Raw genomic sequence first — 17,760 nt, forward strand, 5'->3', positions numbered from 1 at the left:
ATATTATAGGTAATGGATAAGAAGAATAATATTATTTAATTTATGTTAATTTAATTAATGATGATTAAATAGTATAATGCAATGAAAAGAATGTGATATTTTGAAAAATATTTAAATCGCTGCACAAAAATATTGTATACATCGCATACCGCGTGCAATAAGTATTTCTATAAATTCATATGGCACTAAAAGAACTTATTAAAGAGTATAAGTTTAATTTCTTAAAAATATAGATTATTCTAAGACATAAAAATTATTTAATGTGAAAATAAGTTTGATGATTTAAATTTTTTTTAAATAACTTTATGAATTTTACAAAATGATATATTTTTATCTATGTATATCATATATGAAGATATATTACAATACAATACAATAGGGCATTTGTATACCTTTTTTTCAGCAACTAAAATCGGTAGTGATTAATGTTTAAAATAACGTATAATTCTAAATTTACACAAGGTCGTTTGTTATTGATCACACTATTTATAAATACCCTATTATGTTAATAAAGTAGTGTATAAAATAATTACATTTTGTACATACAATATATATATTTAAAGTATTATATTTTAATTTGTATGATATAAAAGATATACTTTTATCTGAATATATCCTTATTATAACATTAATTAAAAATATAAACTCTTTTCGAGATAAGTTTTAAATTACTTGTACTTCTTATTTAAAAAAGAAAGAGAAATTAAATTTTGCGCACACTGTAAAAATGTACAAGAAAGTATTTTATTTTTATATTTCTTTTATATCATACCAAATATTAACTACGATACATGGATATACATCTTATTTTTTAATTATAATATTTTATTTATTGAATTGCTATGATATAGCTATAAGACAACTGTATCTTTCCAATTTAGGGAAAAATATTTTCAATTGTAATTTAAAATTTTCACGATTAAAATTTTATTTAACGTGCAAAAATATTCGTAATATAAAAATAGGTAACACGAATTATATAATTTGTACAATAAAGCATTAATTCTGAAAAAAGATTCTTTTATTAATTTTTAAGGCTATGGAGATAAAAGAAAAAAAATACAATTACTTTTATTTTAATGTGAATTTATTTTTAATATCATATACTGATCTCGGAAGGGTGGGTACATGGGTCTGTTATCTTATTTTTTTGCGGCAGGGCACATAATGGGAGGCAGCGTCTAAACATCAAATCCGTTTATTTGTTCGACTCATTATCTCTACTTTATTATGTCTACGCTTTTTATGCCTCATCTGGTCATACATCGATTGACTGGAGCACGAGGCATATTTGTTTTTAAAATCGTTTTCCTGCAATATTCCAATACGTTTCTTATAATTGATCTTTTACGGTATTTCCTTTCGATCACGGAGATATAACGGTATGAATGTAAACGTATAGGTATAGAAAAAAGTAGTTTTGATTTTATGATACGTTATTCTTCGTTATTAGTGCAAAAACACGCCGAGTATAGGAAATACCGCGATGAACGTTGCATGAAATTTAAATTTAATGTAAGATATTTTTAGCACGATCGAAATTGTTATAAGATGAGTAAAACTTGCATTATTTCTCTTTACAAAGGGCACACTTTTCGTTTTTATTTTATTTTAATTACTCTTTTATACGTATATATTTATTTGATATTAGGGCAATTTAAATTCTATTCAGCCAACGTTAATACAAGGATAAACATTATTATCCCTTTTTATTAATGGAGTATTGTCTAAAAGCATGGCAGAAACACACTTGCCTCCCTTTTTATTAATGCTCCAGTCAGTTTAATTATACATATTCTCTCTGTTCAAATATTATTCACGCATTGGATTATCACCCAATAAAGTTCTAAAAAGGATCTTCATATACCATGAGCGTCTATATGCATTTTTATCAATAATTTTATCCTTATTTAATGCTCAGTACAGTACATGTGTGTATGTACAACATCGAGCAGTTGACTAAGCATGCAAAGTTAAATAATCCTACAACGCTACGATCAGTATGACTATATATCAATTCGTAAAACAATATCATACCCGATTGTATCCATTTATTACAGAAAATGTTCCAAGCGATTATAATCTGACTAAATGGTCGTTATACAGCGTGCATAATCCATTGGAGTATCTCAAACACTTTTCTAAACTTATCGCAGTTTTTTTTTTTATAATGCAGACACTTCGGTCTAAAAATGTGTAAAATCCCCAATTACATTTCAATATTTACAATATCTCATAGATACGTGTTATACACGCCACAATTTACATAATATAACTTGGTGTTCATTTGAAAGTTCATTTTTTTTTCTTCTTATTCCGTCAAATATTAGATTTTCATTCCTGATCGACATTTCTATCCGTCGATTCACGTTTTTTTTAATGTTATTACAAAACGTGTTTTCCATTTACATGCGTTTCCTTGGTACTGATATTGTTCGGTCCTCTTCGGTGCGTTAGTAGTTCTTACGTTTCATTTGCTTTTTTTTTTTTCTATCTTTGCGACTGAAAGATCATATTTCAACGACAGTAGATTGAAAGAAATACGTATGACGGTGAGGATTCTTGAAGACCCAGTTCAGACGAATTTTAAGAACAAAATTAGATTTCTTATATATCGAGGTTTGTTCACTTTGTGTAAAATTAATGCGCACAAATTTTAATCATTCAGTCATATCTCTCTAGACGGCGCATAATTAAATCTACCGACTGGAACATAAATCTGTAAAAGTTTCAAATTGGGTCCCTGTATAAACAAGCCTCTTTGGCTCTGCCTAACTCTCCATTTATCTTTCTTGTTCTGCACTCGTAGAAGTGGTTTTTCTATCATTGAGGAAAAAGACGATGCGCAACGGGCTTTCAAGTTTTAATATATGTACGAATACATTACTTGTTCAAACCTTAGAGGAAAACGGGAGGACTCTCGTACATCAAGCTATACACATTTTTTACTGTTAATGTTTGTTAATTTCATCCTAACTACCCTAGCGCCAAGCAACGAATCATACCTACGTGAATTGTCATTCAATTTATTCTATGTATATCTCTATATATATTTATATGTATATTTCGGTATGTATAATCGTAATGTGCGGCTACGCGGTGAAATCGCATGTCCTTGAAATCCGTTGAACCGTTATTAGAAAAAAAAATCCGATCATTCGTTTATCGTACAACATGATTGTTGTATAATAGCAAGTTATGATTCGTTCTTGAAGATGTCCTTCGTTTAGTAATATACATCGTATTATACATTGTTCTTCATCAAAACGGGAATTATCATTAACAACATACAAACACACGATGATCGGTCACCAGTCATCAACTATAAGGACGGCCATGCAAAAATTCAAGATGTATTTTGGAAAAAACATTCTTCCATTGTTAATTCCTCGTGTTCTTGTTATTTACTGCATTCTTTCCGGATTTCACTGGCCGCGTTTTATAAAATAATATCGGTGTATATAACTACAATAACTTCGGTTGCGTACTGTACAAATTCAACACGATTGCCATCAGTTCCAAATTCATAATTACGGTGGGATCACATGGTTACACAGGGATAGTTAAGCAAGTACGACAATGTAAATGAAAAGCTTGAATTTCATCGATTACAATACAGGTAGAAGAGGCATTTTCGTTAAGGATATCCATAAAATAAAATAAAATTAAACAAATCTTATGATCTTAATTATACATTTCTCTCAAACATCGTAAAAATCAAGATCAATAATTCCATACCTTTTCTATCATTTCTAAAAGTACGAATATTAAATGTTAAAAGTGAATTGTGGATTAAAAGAGTAATCTCTTCCTCAAGATTCATCGATTTACAAACACTTAATGAAAATAAACGTAATTAAATTTAAATATCCTACTTTAAGTAACTATTTTCCTCTTTTACCCGGAATAAATATATTCTCATCTAATGAAACTTAGTTAATAATAAATGTTCTTTTCATATGCATCTCCACCAATTTCATTCGAAATGCTCTTTAATTATTCATTTTTTTTCGACATGAAACGACTTTAAGTTGGCAGACACAGCGAAACAGAACATTCGTTTGGAAGCATAAACAGAATTCAACGATACAAATACATTTGTGATGTTGAATGTTCAGTAATCGTACTGTTTCGCTATCTTCGTTATAAAATAGAAGACAATTTATCGGCAGGGAGCTTAATAATCAGTCAATAGCTCGAAGTAAAGAAGGTCGCGCAGAACTTAACATTGTATTTCCTTCACCATGATTATTTTACGTTTACCGAAATTTCAGTCATGATGTAGAAACTAGTTTCCCTTTCTCGTAATTGTACAATATATATAATGTATATGATGTATGCTTTTCAGCAGTATAAAGAAATATGTAATAAATTAAAGTGAACGAAAGTATATACCACAAATATTGAATGCCTTGGTGGTTGTTCGAAATCCGACAGTGTATATGCGTCTGTAATAATTCCATTACAAATTCGTTTCTTGATAATCATAAGTTTATTATTCATTCGATAGTTAAACTTTATAATTATCATAATCTTATTGTATATTACTACAAGTTCGAATCCTTTCTTCTGGTTTATTTATTGTAACTGAATAAAATATGCACTGTCTTATTCCGAATCAATTGTTTTACCAAGAATCTGGCGACCAACTCTTAATTATACTAACAATATATGTATTTCCGCATTTATCGAATTTGTACAAAGATTCAGTTCCTTAAACACACGTTCCGGCGTATGTATGTATGAGTATTTCTTCAATCAGTATCAAGACAATAATAATAATGATTATTATATTTTCTTGAACACACACTAATTAAGCACAAGGAGAGATCACAGAGAAAAAACCTGCTATCAGTAAATTTTGGATAATAAATTTAATGTAAAAGAAGTATTTTAATGGAAATTTCAATATTCATTATGAGATATAACAATGGGCCTGCCCTTTCCTAAAGTACATTATGAGTGGGTCCCATGACTCTTGGGATATTTCATAAATTAAGTGATAAGTAGTGTAAAGGATAATATAACGACGACCGTGTAAAATAATAAAGTACTACGAAATTTTAATTTAAGATAGCATTATACTAAATGAAAAACATGATTTAACAAATTTATAAATACACAAGTAGGCAGCCATCGTCGAGAGTGTTACAATTAGAAGCATACCCAACTGCAGCAATTATTTGGTGGAATGTAGCAAGTTCTTTCTTTTCCAATTGTTCCAATATTAAATATCTCCTTTTGCTGTATGAAATTAGTCATAATCACGTGGACGTAAATGATAATCATAAAATTATCAACAGCTAAAAAAGGTAAAAATCATTTCTAAATTATAATGTCTAAAACACATTTTTAATGATTTTGCATTTTATAATATTAAATATTAAATAACTCTATACTGTGCGTTTTCAGTGACAATATACTCCTCACACAAAAATAAAATTATATATATAATGCGAAAGAACCTGACTATCGTCAGTCATTGCCTCTTGTCACACTCCCGACTTATGTCTAATTACATCAGGATGGTAAAAGTGTAGAGTTGAAGAATTTAAAGATAAAACGATAAAAAAAATGATCACTTTTTGATTTTCAGCCATGGATGCTTCAGGCACTCTGCTGCTGTAGCTCGCATACTCGGATCAAACTCGAGCATCGGAGTTAGGAACTCTTCAAACTCGCGCGCTTCTCTTGGTGACCAATCGTATTTCTCCGTAAGCACCTCGTACAGTCCCCAAGGTTTTAATCCAGTAATCCGTTTTAGTTCACCTTTCTTATTGAAGTACATTTTTGAGTTTTTGCCAGAAAGAGCAATGTGTCTTGGTATTTCTCCAAGCAATTCAATAATGTGTGCTAAATGATCTTCATCTCTGTAACAAACAAGCAAAATATCTTCTATAACGATATTAACAATTATTTCTAATTAATTATTTTAAAAAAGTAATACTTTACCTGCAATAATAATTGCCACTATGTGGTTCAAAGAGATAGTCACCAGTTGCTAATTCAAATGCCATACAGGCAGTGGACCATATATCTGCAGATGTATCATATCCAGATCCTAATAATACTTCTAATGATCTATATTGACGAGTTTGAATATCATCTGTAAATTTTTTATGGACCCAACATGCATTACCAAGGTCTGCTATTTTCACTTCAACATCACATTCTACTAGGGCAGGATCTAAAGGAGCTACAGATGCTCTTTTCAATTGTTTACTTTCAGGTGGATGTAAATTACGACCTGTGGAAAATAATAAATAGTTATTTTAATTATTTATAGCTACATAACATAGTTTCTGTAAATATTACCTTCACTACATTCGTCAGTATCCTCATGATCAGGTAAATGTACTCCTTCACCGCAATTCTTTTCTACATCACATGAATTTGCATTTTCCATCTTTTCAGATTGTTGAGGTAATTGATTTTCTACTTTTTCTTCGGCTGTTAAACTATCTACACCATTTATGTGCAATGAAGGTGCAGATGGTTCTGAAATATCAGGTGAATCTTTGCTTTCAGTATTATCTTCTATACTTTCCGTATTTACGTCTTGATCTGGACTATTTGTTTCTAATTCTCCATTTGCTCTTGTGCTATTTGCAAGTTTGTCCTGCTCTTCAAGTTCTTCTATTTGTTCCATTTGTTTCTTCAATAATTCATTCTGACGCTTCGCTTTCTTCTTAAGCTTTTTCTTTTTATTTTTTGACATTTTAGAATTAGGAGTAGGTTCTTGGAATTCCTTTGGTGCAGTTGAAATTAAAGACACTGGCAACTTCATTCCAAGTGAATGTAGTTCTGTAGCTTCACAAGCCAATTTTCTAATATAAGCTTCATCAACACAAACAAGAACATTTTCAGGTTTAATGTCTGTATGAATAATTTTACCTAGAAAACAAAAATATTTTATGCTAATTTCAGTGAAAACAATATTAAACATTTCAAATATATATTATGTTAGATTAATAATCTATTGATACAAATTAACATTATCTGATACAATGATATTAAATATCAAACACATTTTCCATTTAAAACATCTTACATTTATTATGTAGATAATCAAGACCTTCAAGAACTTGTCTGATGATACGTTTAACATTGTTTCTTGGAATTCCTCTATAGTTGGATTTGATAATCAGTTTAAGAAGATTATGCCCAAGCACTTCAAATACCATGCAAACATGCAAACCATTAATGCCACTGATCTTGAAGTCATTGAGTAACTGGACGGTTTTATTGCGTTTAGGATCACTGGGATCTGTATCACGCACATCTTTTAATAATTTAATTTCATCCAATGCAGTTTCAGTAAAATGAGATGCAGATTTGACCACTTTAAGTGCCACAAATCGCTTATCCTGAAGAACACATTTTAAAACATTCCACTTATGAATTTATCGAACAAAAAAAAAAAAGGAAAAAGGATGCCCTTTTACCTAAGAATCAGACACATACCTGTAAGTCCCAACAGAGCCAGACTGTAGAGAAGTGACCCCAGCCAAGTTTACGTGTTACATGATAACGATTTAAGAATAAATCTCCTATCTTAACAGGATGATACCCTCCTTTACAATAATCGCTACTGTCCTCTTGTTCTTCATCCTCACTAGTGTAGAGTTCATCACCATCTTCCATTGTTTCGTTACTTGAGCTATGACATGGTTCCAATCTGTAAGTTTCAGCCAAGAAAAAGGTAGGGAGCAAACACGAATTAAAAAATAAAAGGCTACTCGTTCTCGAATATTTTCACGAGGATAGGTACAGACAGGAAATAATCTTCAAGTTAGATTATCCAACGATGAAACGTAACGTAACGCAACAAATTACATTTGTTCGAACGTCTATCACTTTTCATTGAGACATTCAGTGATAAAACTGATCGATGTTACAACGTGAAAAAAGAAAAAAAAAAGACTTCGACAAAAAGTCTCGATAGAAATATCCTATCGTATCAGAGGAAATTTACTCCAGTAATTACGAAACGACAGCAAAAAGAACATTAACATAGTAGAATCAATTGACATGTTAAGGAAACACAGATACCTGTTTCCATTGTCACTGGAATATGGTCTCTGTGAGGAAGCATCCTGATAGAAACCCGATCCCTGGCCTTGCTGAGTGGCCGATGCTTTTGAGCATTGGGCTCCCGACGTTTCTGATTCATCCTGTGCATTTCCCTTTCCTTTTCGCTTACTTGGCTTGTGCCTTTTTTTTTTCGCCTGAATTGCTAGGACTCGCCTGTTCACGTCTGTCTTTGCACTCATACCGTTCTCTGCGCCTCGGCTCGTCGGGCCGCTTTTGTCTCTTTCTTTACACTTCTCACTCTTTCCGTCTTCGTTCTCTGTTCGTAATTCTTTCCCTCTATGTTCCAACGGAGGCACTTACACCCGTTACCGTCGACCCGGGTTTATGAACGGTACAATGCGATTTATTATCGTCTCATTTCTGCGCTGTACCGCGCACTTCGCTCGGCGGTTGTTTGAGTATGGCCGCCCCCGCCCACTCACGATCTCTCCCAGCTCTGCTTTCGTTAATGTACTTGGTATTCAATAGTTCGTACACTTTTCTATGCCTCGGTAGCAGTTGGTGCTTCTAATTCGGCCTAGAGCCTTTAAATAATTATTTTATAGTCCCCGATGCCCCTGCTCCTCCTGAAGTTTCTGTCCTTTGATGAGATTCATAGAACACTCTGTACTTAGCTTAAGGTTTCCCTCGGCGAAACTTGAAACACGTCCTGATGAATAATGTACCAGTTGCATCGCAACCAATCAGAAAATGATGTTCAGCGTCAACTAATATCATTATATAACGTATTAAGATGAAATTTACATATGTTGAAATAAATCATTGGAGGCGCGTTACACGCAATACATCTAAATTGATTGTCTGTATTTCGTTTAAAATTCATTAATAGTCTTGCCGAGTATTTCCAAGTTTCTTCGCTGTATTCGGAATGAGATTTCACATAAAAATCATTTTTATATGATATAGTTCAGTTTCTATGTAAAAGAAACTAGATATGTTATTAATAGTACGCGTGAATAATAAATTTTGAATGAGAAACATTTAGTTATAATCATATGACAACTATAGAATCTGTTACAAGATGGCAATACTATATACGTGAATCATAATGTCTAAAAGTACCACCAACTGCATATGATATATTTCTGATTATAACCAAAAAATATTTTTGTGGGTGACGTTTGATCAAAGAATCCTTTTAGATTTTTCAACGTATGATTTGGTTGATATTTAATATTTATATGCCTCACGTACTGCGTTGAAGTGTTGATAAAATGGATACCATATTTCACGAGAAGGTAAATAATAATATATGTAAGTACCTAGTGGTATTTCTAATGTAAATTGTTTTAACGGGAAAGTTTATTACAGCAGGAAGGATTTCTATGTGCACAACATTGCTTAAACGCACTTTTACAAGGACCTTATTACAATGCTGTAGATCTTGCTAGTTTAGGTCACCAAATGGATGAGGAAGAGAGGATAAGAATGGCAGAATCTGGTGTTGACAGTGAAGAATATAAACTTTTCTTAGAGGTGAATCTGTGTATTGTAATTATTTTATGTTGTAGCTATATTTTATTGCAATATATCGCACAATATAATAAGTTATAATATTTTTCAAGTATTTTATTGTATTTATCAACTTATTTCTAACTTGAAATATTAATATATACTAATAATGTTATATGTGGTAAAGGGCATTAATTATTTTGCTTAGCAACCATCAGGAAACATGGACGACAGTGGATACTTCTCAGTGCAAGTAATCAGTAGTGCGTTAAAAGTGTGGGGATTAGAGTTAATCCCATATAATAGTACGGAATCTGCAGCTATAATGGCACAGAATGATCCTTTGTATGTTATTTAATTGTTTCTGATTTATTTCATTCAAAATAGTTTAAAGATATTTACGAAGTGTAATTATTTTGTACTACCATGAACAAAAAAAAAGTATATACATTATGTATTTTATGCATGAATTATCATATACAAAAATTTACACTTTGTTACATACGTAATTTCAAAAGTGATGCGTATCATTTTTAGACAGATGAAGGCATATATTTGTAACTACAAAGGTCATTGGTTCACCATAAGGAAAATTGGAAAACAATGGTTTAACTTAAATTCAGTACTAAGTGGGCCAGAGCTTATATCAGATACTTATCTTTCAATGTATTTAGCCCAGTTGTTACAAGAAGGTAAACATCTTAATAAAATATTATAAATCACAAATATTTTTTATCTTCGTAGGTAATTATGTATGTTCCTAGGTTATTCTATTTTTATTGTTATTGGTGCACTTCCACAATGTACTGCAGATGATATTCTTATGAAAAATCCAATAGAACCTATAACAAAAGAGCAAACATCATTAAGGACTAAACCAAAAGGTTATTATCTAGGAAAAATGTGAATTTCTAAAGACCTCTCATTCTAGAAAAAGTTGTATTAGTTTACAGTAGATGATATATTCACTGTTTTTTATTTTAACAGGTGTAAGTAACAATGTAATACCAAATACATTTACTAGAACTTTATCGAGTAAAGAAAAGCTACCGACAAACAAACTGCAAGAGAAAATAATTCCTATAAAGGTTGAGAAAAGTGATGAAGATGATGATGAAAATGCAGAATTGCAAAGAGCACTTCAATTAAGTTTCGAAGAAAATAAAAGGAATGATGTAGATAAGTATCTTAAATTAAGCTTGGATTTTCACGATTACAATAAGAAAACATCCGGGACTGACGATACAGATGAGGATGATGATTTAAGAAGGGCTCTCCAATTAAGCTTAGAGTGTGCAACAGCTCCTTCAACACCAGAATCTGAAGACTTACACTGGCATCAATTAAATCACTTTGGTACATATTCCAGGACATCAAACGGAGAAACTTCACAAAAACTTAATATTTAATAATATGTGCAAGAATATTTTTAATATTATTATATTAAAATAAATTTTATTTGTAAATTATAAATAACTAGTTACTTTGTGTAGTATGGATAAGTATTTCAAAAATAAATATATGAATAAAAGATCTGTATATATACATGTTGTGAGTTTTAACTGGCTGTATTATCAGTTTATTTTATCAATGTTGAAATTTTGTCATTGAAAGGCGAGCAATTTTCACCGCACGAAATACTTGTTTCTCCGATAACTTCGGAACAAATTATTGAAGTTTTTCGAACGCGCTTTAATATCATTGGTTTAAATGTTCGCTGGACATAACTCAAAAACGTTATGTTGAGAACACACTTTCATTTCATGTGTGTCAACCAATTATTTATTCTTTATTAAATTTATTAGTTTTTAAATATAGATTTATGGTTTTCCACGGCTAGTAGGACAAGCGGATAGTTGCTTTTGTAGCAATATTACCAGACGGCTATGAACCGAAATTTTTAATTGTGGTCACTCTGTAATTGCTCCTGTTTTGTATGTGAATACTGAATGTTGACATTCAACATGGCGGCATGTCGTCAGTGCTGTGCTGTGTCGTGGTGAGTTTTATAAATCTTTTTAAACCTATTTGATTACGAGCTTTGCAATGAAATATTCCCAATTAGCAGAATTACTTGCTCCCTGACAGTTTTACTCATATTTTATAAACGTATGGGACCTTGGTAAATCTCTACGATATCGAAAGAAACGAGTGACCTCATAAAAAATTAGAATCTCGTAACTGGCGAGCATGCACAATATTTCAAATATTTGTTTGGACGCGTCCTTTAAGTGTTACGATTATTTTAAATTCGGTATTACGTTACAATAAAATCCGTTGAATGATATATCTATTTATTTACATTTAGAGAAACTTGTAATGCTTGTAATATTACATATATTTCAAACATTTTCATGTGGGTGTCCAAGTATTACAATCCCATTTCAACCAAAGTTCGAGAATTATAATTTGAATAATAAACTTACGGCAATGAAATTTCGACCGCATGATATTGATGAATGGGACTTGGATATGAATAAAATTTTGAGAAATAAATGCAAAGCATTGGAAAGAAAGGATTGGTTGGAGCATGAGAAGTCAATGTCAAATTGCCAGTCAATTATTGTGAATATCTTGTTTGTCTTGTATGTAACCACAAATAGAACACAATAAATATATTCTACGGTGCTATATATACTTGAATATTACTGCGATATGAGAGCAAAAATATATAATAACCTATATGCACAGATGAGATATTGGTCGTTTTATCTCTGCTAAAAGTTTGTTTAAATTTAGTTGGGATCCGTACTGATAGGTAATAATAAAATTATATTAATCATGAAAATTTATAAAGATTCAAATCATAATAAGAAGTAAATAATTTTTTTCATTCTAATATGCTTACAAAATAATTTATGACTATGAATATAATAATACTTTATTTAGATATTTAGATCATGTAATTTAATATATAGATCATCAGACATTTTTCAATTTAGGGAAAAGATATTTGCTTATCATTACTTTCATAAAGCTCATAATCAATGTAATAATGTATTATTATTTTTCTAAATCTACATTAATCATGTTTTGCAATTAAATAAATGTTTTTTTTTATTTCAGCTTGTGTAATTGTTAGTTTAGGACATTTTTGAAACCAAGGCTCACTGTAAATTCCATAATTAAATGCTGAAGAAAGAAACGCTAACATAGAAATATTGGAACAACACAATCACACTCAGCACGCATTGAAGACATCTGAGGATTTTCAAGTCAACATTTATCTTTTAAATCTCCTATGTTTTTTGATTTACTCCTTTTATAAAGGATGACTGTTGTTTAAAAGGAACACAGTTGTTCTAGTGTATACTAAATTGAGTAAATATCAAACAGTTGTTATAACACGTGCATACATATGTGGAAAGTATCAATGGTCTATGACGTGCTAAGAATTTTGTACTTGTATTAATTCGTAAAACGACATTAACTATATTGTTCATTTGTATATTGTGTACACAAGCTTTGCGAGAAAGAGTTAGGTGAGCTATAAAGTGACCGTGATTGTGATTGCGGCTGAGATTGTGCTGCTCTTGATTAATAAAACACGTATTTGTATTTAAAGAGTGCCAATTTTGCGCAGAGTTGCCTGGGTACTCTCTTATAAATAATTTATGACAAACGTCAAAATACTTTCAAACCCTTCCTTCCACTTCTTGGTCACACAAAGGAGCCTGCATTTCTGCAGCATTTTAAAGAGCCTCTCTTCCTCTGTATTAAGTTCTTGTAACATTATAATAGTGAATGAAGATATAAGGTACCAAGAACCGTTCTGTGATATCTATGTTAACACTTAAATAATTGAAAAGACTAAAAATTTCTAAATATAAGTATATATATATAAATATATATTGTGGTGAAACAGAAGTGAACATAAAAGAAATTAAGTAATTGTTTCAAGAAAGAGGAAAACTTATACGTAAAGATTACATTTAAAATTCTGCAAATTCGAGACAATGTCCAACAATCCTCAGTGGAAAACGTTCCAGCCGCCAATCATGAACTCTGACCCTGCAATACTTGATTACAAGTCTATGACTATACCAAGTCCCAAAGTTATAACAGGATCACATCAAGCAACAACTAATATCTACAGAAATGGTACCAATTATAGTGGTGATCATTATATGATGGATTCACCTCCTGGAAATGGAAAAAATTCTATACAATATACTGGCTATCCCAACACTAAAATGTCACGTAATGAAGTTACCAGATTTCCTTTTGGAACATTTACAGGAATGGAAGGAAGTACTGGTTATACAGAAGAACCAACAACAAATAACTCCACTTATCAAGATCAATCTGAAAATCAAGGAACTCGAGAAACTGGAATAATTGAGAAATTATTAGTAAGATTTTTAATATTCACTTTTATATTAGATTTATATTAGTATTTGTTTCGCCATATAACTGCAATATTATCATTTTCTTCTAGCATTCATATGGATTTATACAGTGCTGTGAAAGACAAGCAAGGTTGTTCTTTCATTTTAGCCAATTTAGTGGTAATATAGAACACTTAAAAATTGGAGATCCGGTTGAATTTGAAATGACATATGATCGAAGGACAGGCAAACCTATTGCTAGTACTGTTAGTAAGATTGCTCCAGAAGTGGTTAGTATATTGTTAATATACTGTATGAAAATGATGTAAAATATTAAATCTAACTGTACAAAGAATAGTGAAATATAAAAATGTATATAGGTGCTAAATGAAGAAAGAGTTATTGGAAATGTAACAACAGAACTGCATACAAGTGGTGACACACAAGGACGTATCAGTTACGAAAATCGTGGAGAATGTTTTTTTCTGCCATATACAAAAGATGATGTTGAAGGAAATGTTGTTTTGCGTGCTGGTGATAGAGTGTCATTTCAAATTGCTACTAATCAACGGTAAATAATTTATTTGTTCTAAAATTTTATGATTTTATCATCATTTCATTAATAATACGTTTTATCATCATTTCATTAATTACGTAATTGTGACAAAATACAGAATTAATTCATTACTGTTAATTACAGCGGAAATTTAGGTGCATGTCACATAAGGCTGGAAAATCCAGCACATCCAGTCCGTTATCGTGGAGTTGTATGCTCGATGAAAGAAAATTTCGGCTTTATTGAACGTGCTGACGTAGTTAAAGAAATTTTCTTTCACTTTAGCGAAGCTAAGTCTATGAAAGAAGAACTTAGACTAGGAGATGACGTTGAGTTTATAATACAAACACGAAATGTATACATTGTTTTTAAAATTTTATGTAAATAATTATCGTTTCACCGGTTTAATCATTGTTAATATTTCAAGGGAAAAGAAGTAGCTTGTAATATTACGAAGCTACCACCTGGTTCAATAGTTTTTGAAGAAGTTAGCAATGAAATAGTAAAGGGACAAGTATTGAAACCTCTGGAAAGAGGCACTGCAGCGCGCCATCAAAATGATCCTTTGCCTGGAAGAATTCGATATAGAGATACAGATCATTCTGAAGTTGAGATTCCTTTTGGTGATAAGGATCAAAAAGGAGATTTTACTCTCAGGTATAATAGAATTTCATTTATTTGAACCAACTTTCAGTCAGTATCCAATTAAATGAATTCTTGCTGATTGGATATACTAATCTGAACTCTTATTATACGAACTTTGATTATACAAATTATCTCCCGATAAGTTCATATAAACGAAGTTTTGAAGTAAAGAATACTTTTATTTTTCATTTTTTCTTAAAGTAATTATAACTTCATTTTTTAGACATGGGGACTGGGTCCAATTTCGTATTGCTACAGATACTAGAGATCAACTCAAAAGAGCTACTGAAATTTTATTGTTACCTGAATCTTTTACTGTATCCGGTGAAAGACGAGAACAAGGCATTATAGCTGCACTCAAAGATGGATTTGGTTTTATTCGTTGCGTAGATCGCGACCCACGGCTTTTTTTTCATTTTAATGAAGTTTTGGATGTTGATAGAGAAATTAGCGTAGGAGATGAAGTCGAATTCACAGTAATTCAAGTGAGAATGACTTGTATAATTTTAAATTGTTTTAGTTTCTTAAATATATTTTATAATTTATTATTTTTTTTTATATTAGGATCCTTCCTCTTCATTTTCAAATAATCGACAAAGTGCAATTAGGTTGAAGCATTTACCAGCCGGTACAGTCCAATTTGAAACAATTATAGAAAAAGATTTATTGGGTACTATAATTCAGGGTATAAATGGCGTTGTGCCTGGTCTTATTGGATATACAAAAGAATATCAACAAAAGAGCGTTATTTTCTTTAGTAAAGATTGCGATCCTAAAAATATCCCAAGACTTGGCGACAAGGTATGTTAATATGAATATGTAATATTATGATTTTATTGATACATTTTTTTAAAGTATTAGTGTTTCAGGTTCAATTTAGTATCTGTCAAGTAAAACGAAATAAGGAACTTGTTGCAGTTGACATATCTCTAGTGAATTCTTCTGGTGAAAAAACTCAAAATGGCAACAAAAAATTGAATGGTCAAGTTTGCCAAGGTTTCATTGCTGCACTTAAAGACGGATTTGGTTTTATTGAGACTGTAAATCATGATAAAGAAATATTTTTTCACTTCAGGTACACAATTAAAATATGTTTGAAAGTATTATTTGCTTCCTTTTTACGAAAATATTTATATATTTTTCCAGTAATTTTGAAGGGGATGTTAATGCTTTGGAGGTAGGAGCTGACATTGAATGTACGATCAGTTCTGGAAATGGTAGAGGTAATGGTGGTTGCGTAGCCGCGGATTATGTTAAATTGGTACCTCGTGGAAGCATTCCTAGGCCAACACCAGTTAGCGAAGTACTTGATGGAACGGTTATTAGACCTTTACGAAGTGCAAATCCTGACCAGGCAGAGTATGCTGGTTTAATAAAGATAAATGCTACTAACGAGGATGAAGATACTCCGGAATATGAATTCAGAATTATGGGACTTGTCAACAAACGCGAGTTGTTACAAGCTGGTGATCCTGTACAATTACAAGTAGATTCGACAGGTCACGCTTGTAATATCGTAGCAGTTAGGAAAAAGAGAAGAGCAACAGTCGATGCAGTGAAAGGCCCTTTCGGTTTTCTTACTTATGAAGTTGACGAGGGTAAGAAGTTATTTTTCCACATGAGTGAAGTTCGAGATCATGCAATACTTCAACCGGGAGATCAGGTTGAATTCGTTTTGATTACAAATCAGCGTACTGGTAAATCATCTGCATGCAATGTAACACGATTAAGGTAAATTTTTTACATTGTTATCGTATTTAAGTATTTTTTTCTTTTTTTACAATTAATGTCTTGATTAATTGATAAATTATTTTATTTTCTTTACTATGCAGTGATGCAGTTCAACAACGACCGGAACGTCTGATCAGTAGATTACGTACTACATCTTTGGAAGACACAGGTCCTAAATTAACAATAGTTAGACAGCCAAGAGGGCCAGACGGCACACGTGGATTTAGTCAGGAAAGATCCCAGCATATCCCTGGTGCCATCCAAGAGTAATGTCGTATTGAAAAGATTATTGCTTATCCAAATTGTAATCTACATTGTTTTTAGTCCATACACTTCGGTACCGAGATTATTATTATTATAAGCATCGTAAACATTTGCCAAATTGAGACTAATGTGACAACAATAATAACATTGATAATAATCGATTGGATCATGATCTTGTTGAGAAAAGAATATAAAATAAAAAAACAACGAGTCATTTTATCATCTTATAAACTATGAAAATAATCAGGAAGGCAGTTTGTCCGAACTATTTCAATTACTTTAAACAATTTACTAAATTTTTTTTTTAAGAATATAATAGACTTTTATAATTATGAACAATAGTTACAAGATATTATTGAAACTTTTAATTTTCTTTTCAATAAAAATTTTTAAAATATTTCCTCCATTCAGTTTATTATCAATATAGTTATAGATTGGAAAATAATTTAACATTGAACTGTTTGACAACCTGCCTGTTTGTAATGTTCAAAAATAATGTCCCGTCTATCTTTATAAAAATATACGTACATGTTGATAAAATCTTTATTTATATTATTTTCTTTAGAATATTTGTTTTACCCGTAATATATATTGCGATCAATTAAAATATTGTATAATAGTCGAAAACGAAGTCATATGCAATACAGCATATATGATAAAATATTAATTGGCCATATAATCAAAAAAAAA

At 31.1% G+C, this 17,760-nt stretch overlaps 3 protein-coding genes across 6 annotated transcripts; 2 read left to right on the forward strand and 1 right to left on the reverse strand.

Annotated features, from left to right (window-relative positions):
- Positions 1-2,310: 2,310 nt before the first annotated feature.
- On the reverse strand, positions 2,311-8,792 carry LOC122534779 (SRSF protein kinase 3). 2 transcript variants are annotated; one of them, XM_043665743.1, is made up of 7 exons: positions 8,053-8,792; positions 7,465-7,678; positions 7,052-7,367; positions 6,316-6,894; positions 5,953-6,247; positions 5,583-5,870; positions 2,311-5,303 (listed from the first exon to the last, which is right to left on the reverse strand). In XM_043665743.1, exons 1-7 carry the CDS (start codon positions 8,271-8,273, stop codon positions 5,297-5,299), a joined length of 1,920 nt encoding a protein of 639 aa, XP_043521678.1. In that variant the 5' UTR covers positions 8,274-8,792; the 3' UTR covers positions 2,311-5,296. The 2 variants fall into 2 exon arrangements, with proteins under 2 accessions (XP_043521678.1, XP_043521679.1); XM_043665744.1 differs by having other exon boundaries at positions 7,465-7,660; positions 8,053-8,790.
- A 106-nt stretch (positions 8,793-8,898) lies between these two features.
- LOC122534780 (ataxin-3-like) lies at positions 8,899-11,108 on the forward strand. 3 transcript variants are annotated; one of them, XM_043665746.1, is made up of 6 exons: positions 8,899-9,332; positions 9,396-9,570; positions 9,755-9,891; positions 10,084-10,238; positions 10,311-10,430; positions 10,534-11,108. In XM_043665746.1, exons 2-6 carry the CDS (start codon positions 9,499-9,501, stop codon positions 10,953-10,955), a joined length of 906 nt encoding a protein of 301 aa, XP_043521681.1. In that variant the 5' UTR covers positions 8,899-9,332; positions 9,396-9,498; the 3' UTR covers positions 10,956-11,108. The 3 variants fall into 3 exon arrangements, with proteins under 3 accessions (XP_043521681.1, XP_043521680.1, XP_043521683.1); XM_043665745.1 differs by having other exon boundaries at positions 8,901-9,332; positions 9,406-9,570; XM_043665748.1 differs by lacking the exon at positions 8,899-9,332 and having other exon boundaries at positions 9,430-9,570; positions 9,734-9,891.
- Positions 11,109-11,398: 290 nt separating this feature from the next.
- On the forward strand, positions 11,399-17,284 carry LOC122534776 (cold shock domain-containing protein E1). Its single transcript, XM_043665740.1, has 11 exons — positions 11,399-11,545; positions 12,613-13,898; positions 13,985-14,164; positions 14,255-14,445; positions 14,575-14,785; positions 14,858-15,087; positions 15,299-15,560; positions 15,640-15,876; positions 15,945-16,150; positions 16,222-16,806; positions 16,908-17,284. The coding sequence occupies exons 2-11, from the start codon at positions 13,503-13,505 to the stop codon at positions 17,074-17,076; spliced, it is 2,667 nt and encodes an 888-aa protein (XP_043521675.1). The 5' UTR covers positions 11,399-11,545; positions 12,613-13,502; the 3' UTR covers positions 17,077-17,284.
- Positions 17,285-17,760: the final 476 nt, after the last annotated feature.

Source organism: Frieseomelitta varia, unplaced genomic scaffold (genome assembly GCF_011392965.1).
Source record: "Frieseomelitta varia isolate USP_RPSP 00005682 unplaced genomic scaffold, Fvar_1.2 scaffold_638, whole genome shotgun sequence".
NCBI lineage: Eukaryota > Metazoa > Arthropoda > Insecta > Hymenoptera > Apidae > Frieseomelitta > Frieseomelitta varia.

Bases quoted from the DNA above. Each gene is read 5' to 3' on its own strand.
- LOC122534779 (XM_043665743.1), bottom strand. From the start codon at position 8,273: ATGAGTGCAAAGACAGACGTGAACAGGCGAGTCCTAGCAATTCAGGCG. The intron at 6,248-6,315 runs GTAATATTTACA...TATTTTCCACAG, and splicing joins TACTGACGAATGTAGTGAAG to GTCGTAATTTACATCCACCT. The intron at 5,871-5,952 runs GTAAAGTATTAC...TGTTTGTTACAG, and splicing joins AGTGGCAATTATTATTGCAG to AGATGAAGATCATTTAGCAC.
- LOC122534780 (XM_043665745.1), top strand. From the start codon at position 9,309: ATGGATACCATATTTCACGAGAAG. The intron at 9,892-10,083 runs GTATGTTATTTA...TATCATTTTTAG, and splicing joins ATGGCACAGAATGATCCTTT to ACAGATGAAGGCATATATTT. The intron at 10,431-10,533 runs GTTATTATCTAG...TTATTTTAACAG, and splicing joins ATTAAGGACTAAACCAAAAG to GTGTAAGTAACAATGTAATA.
- LOC122534776 (XM_043665740.1), top strand. From the start codon at position 13,503: ATGTCCAACAATCCTCAGTGGAAAACGTTCCAGCCGCCAATCATGAAC. The intron at 15,088-15,298 runs GTATAATAGAAT...TTCATTTTTTAG, and splicing joins AAAGGAGATTTTACTCTCAG to ACATGGGGACTGGGTCCAAT. The intron at 16,807-16,907 runs GTAAATTTTTTA...TTTACTATGCAG, and splicing joins TGCAATGTAACACGATTAAG to TGATGCAGTTCAACAACGAC.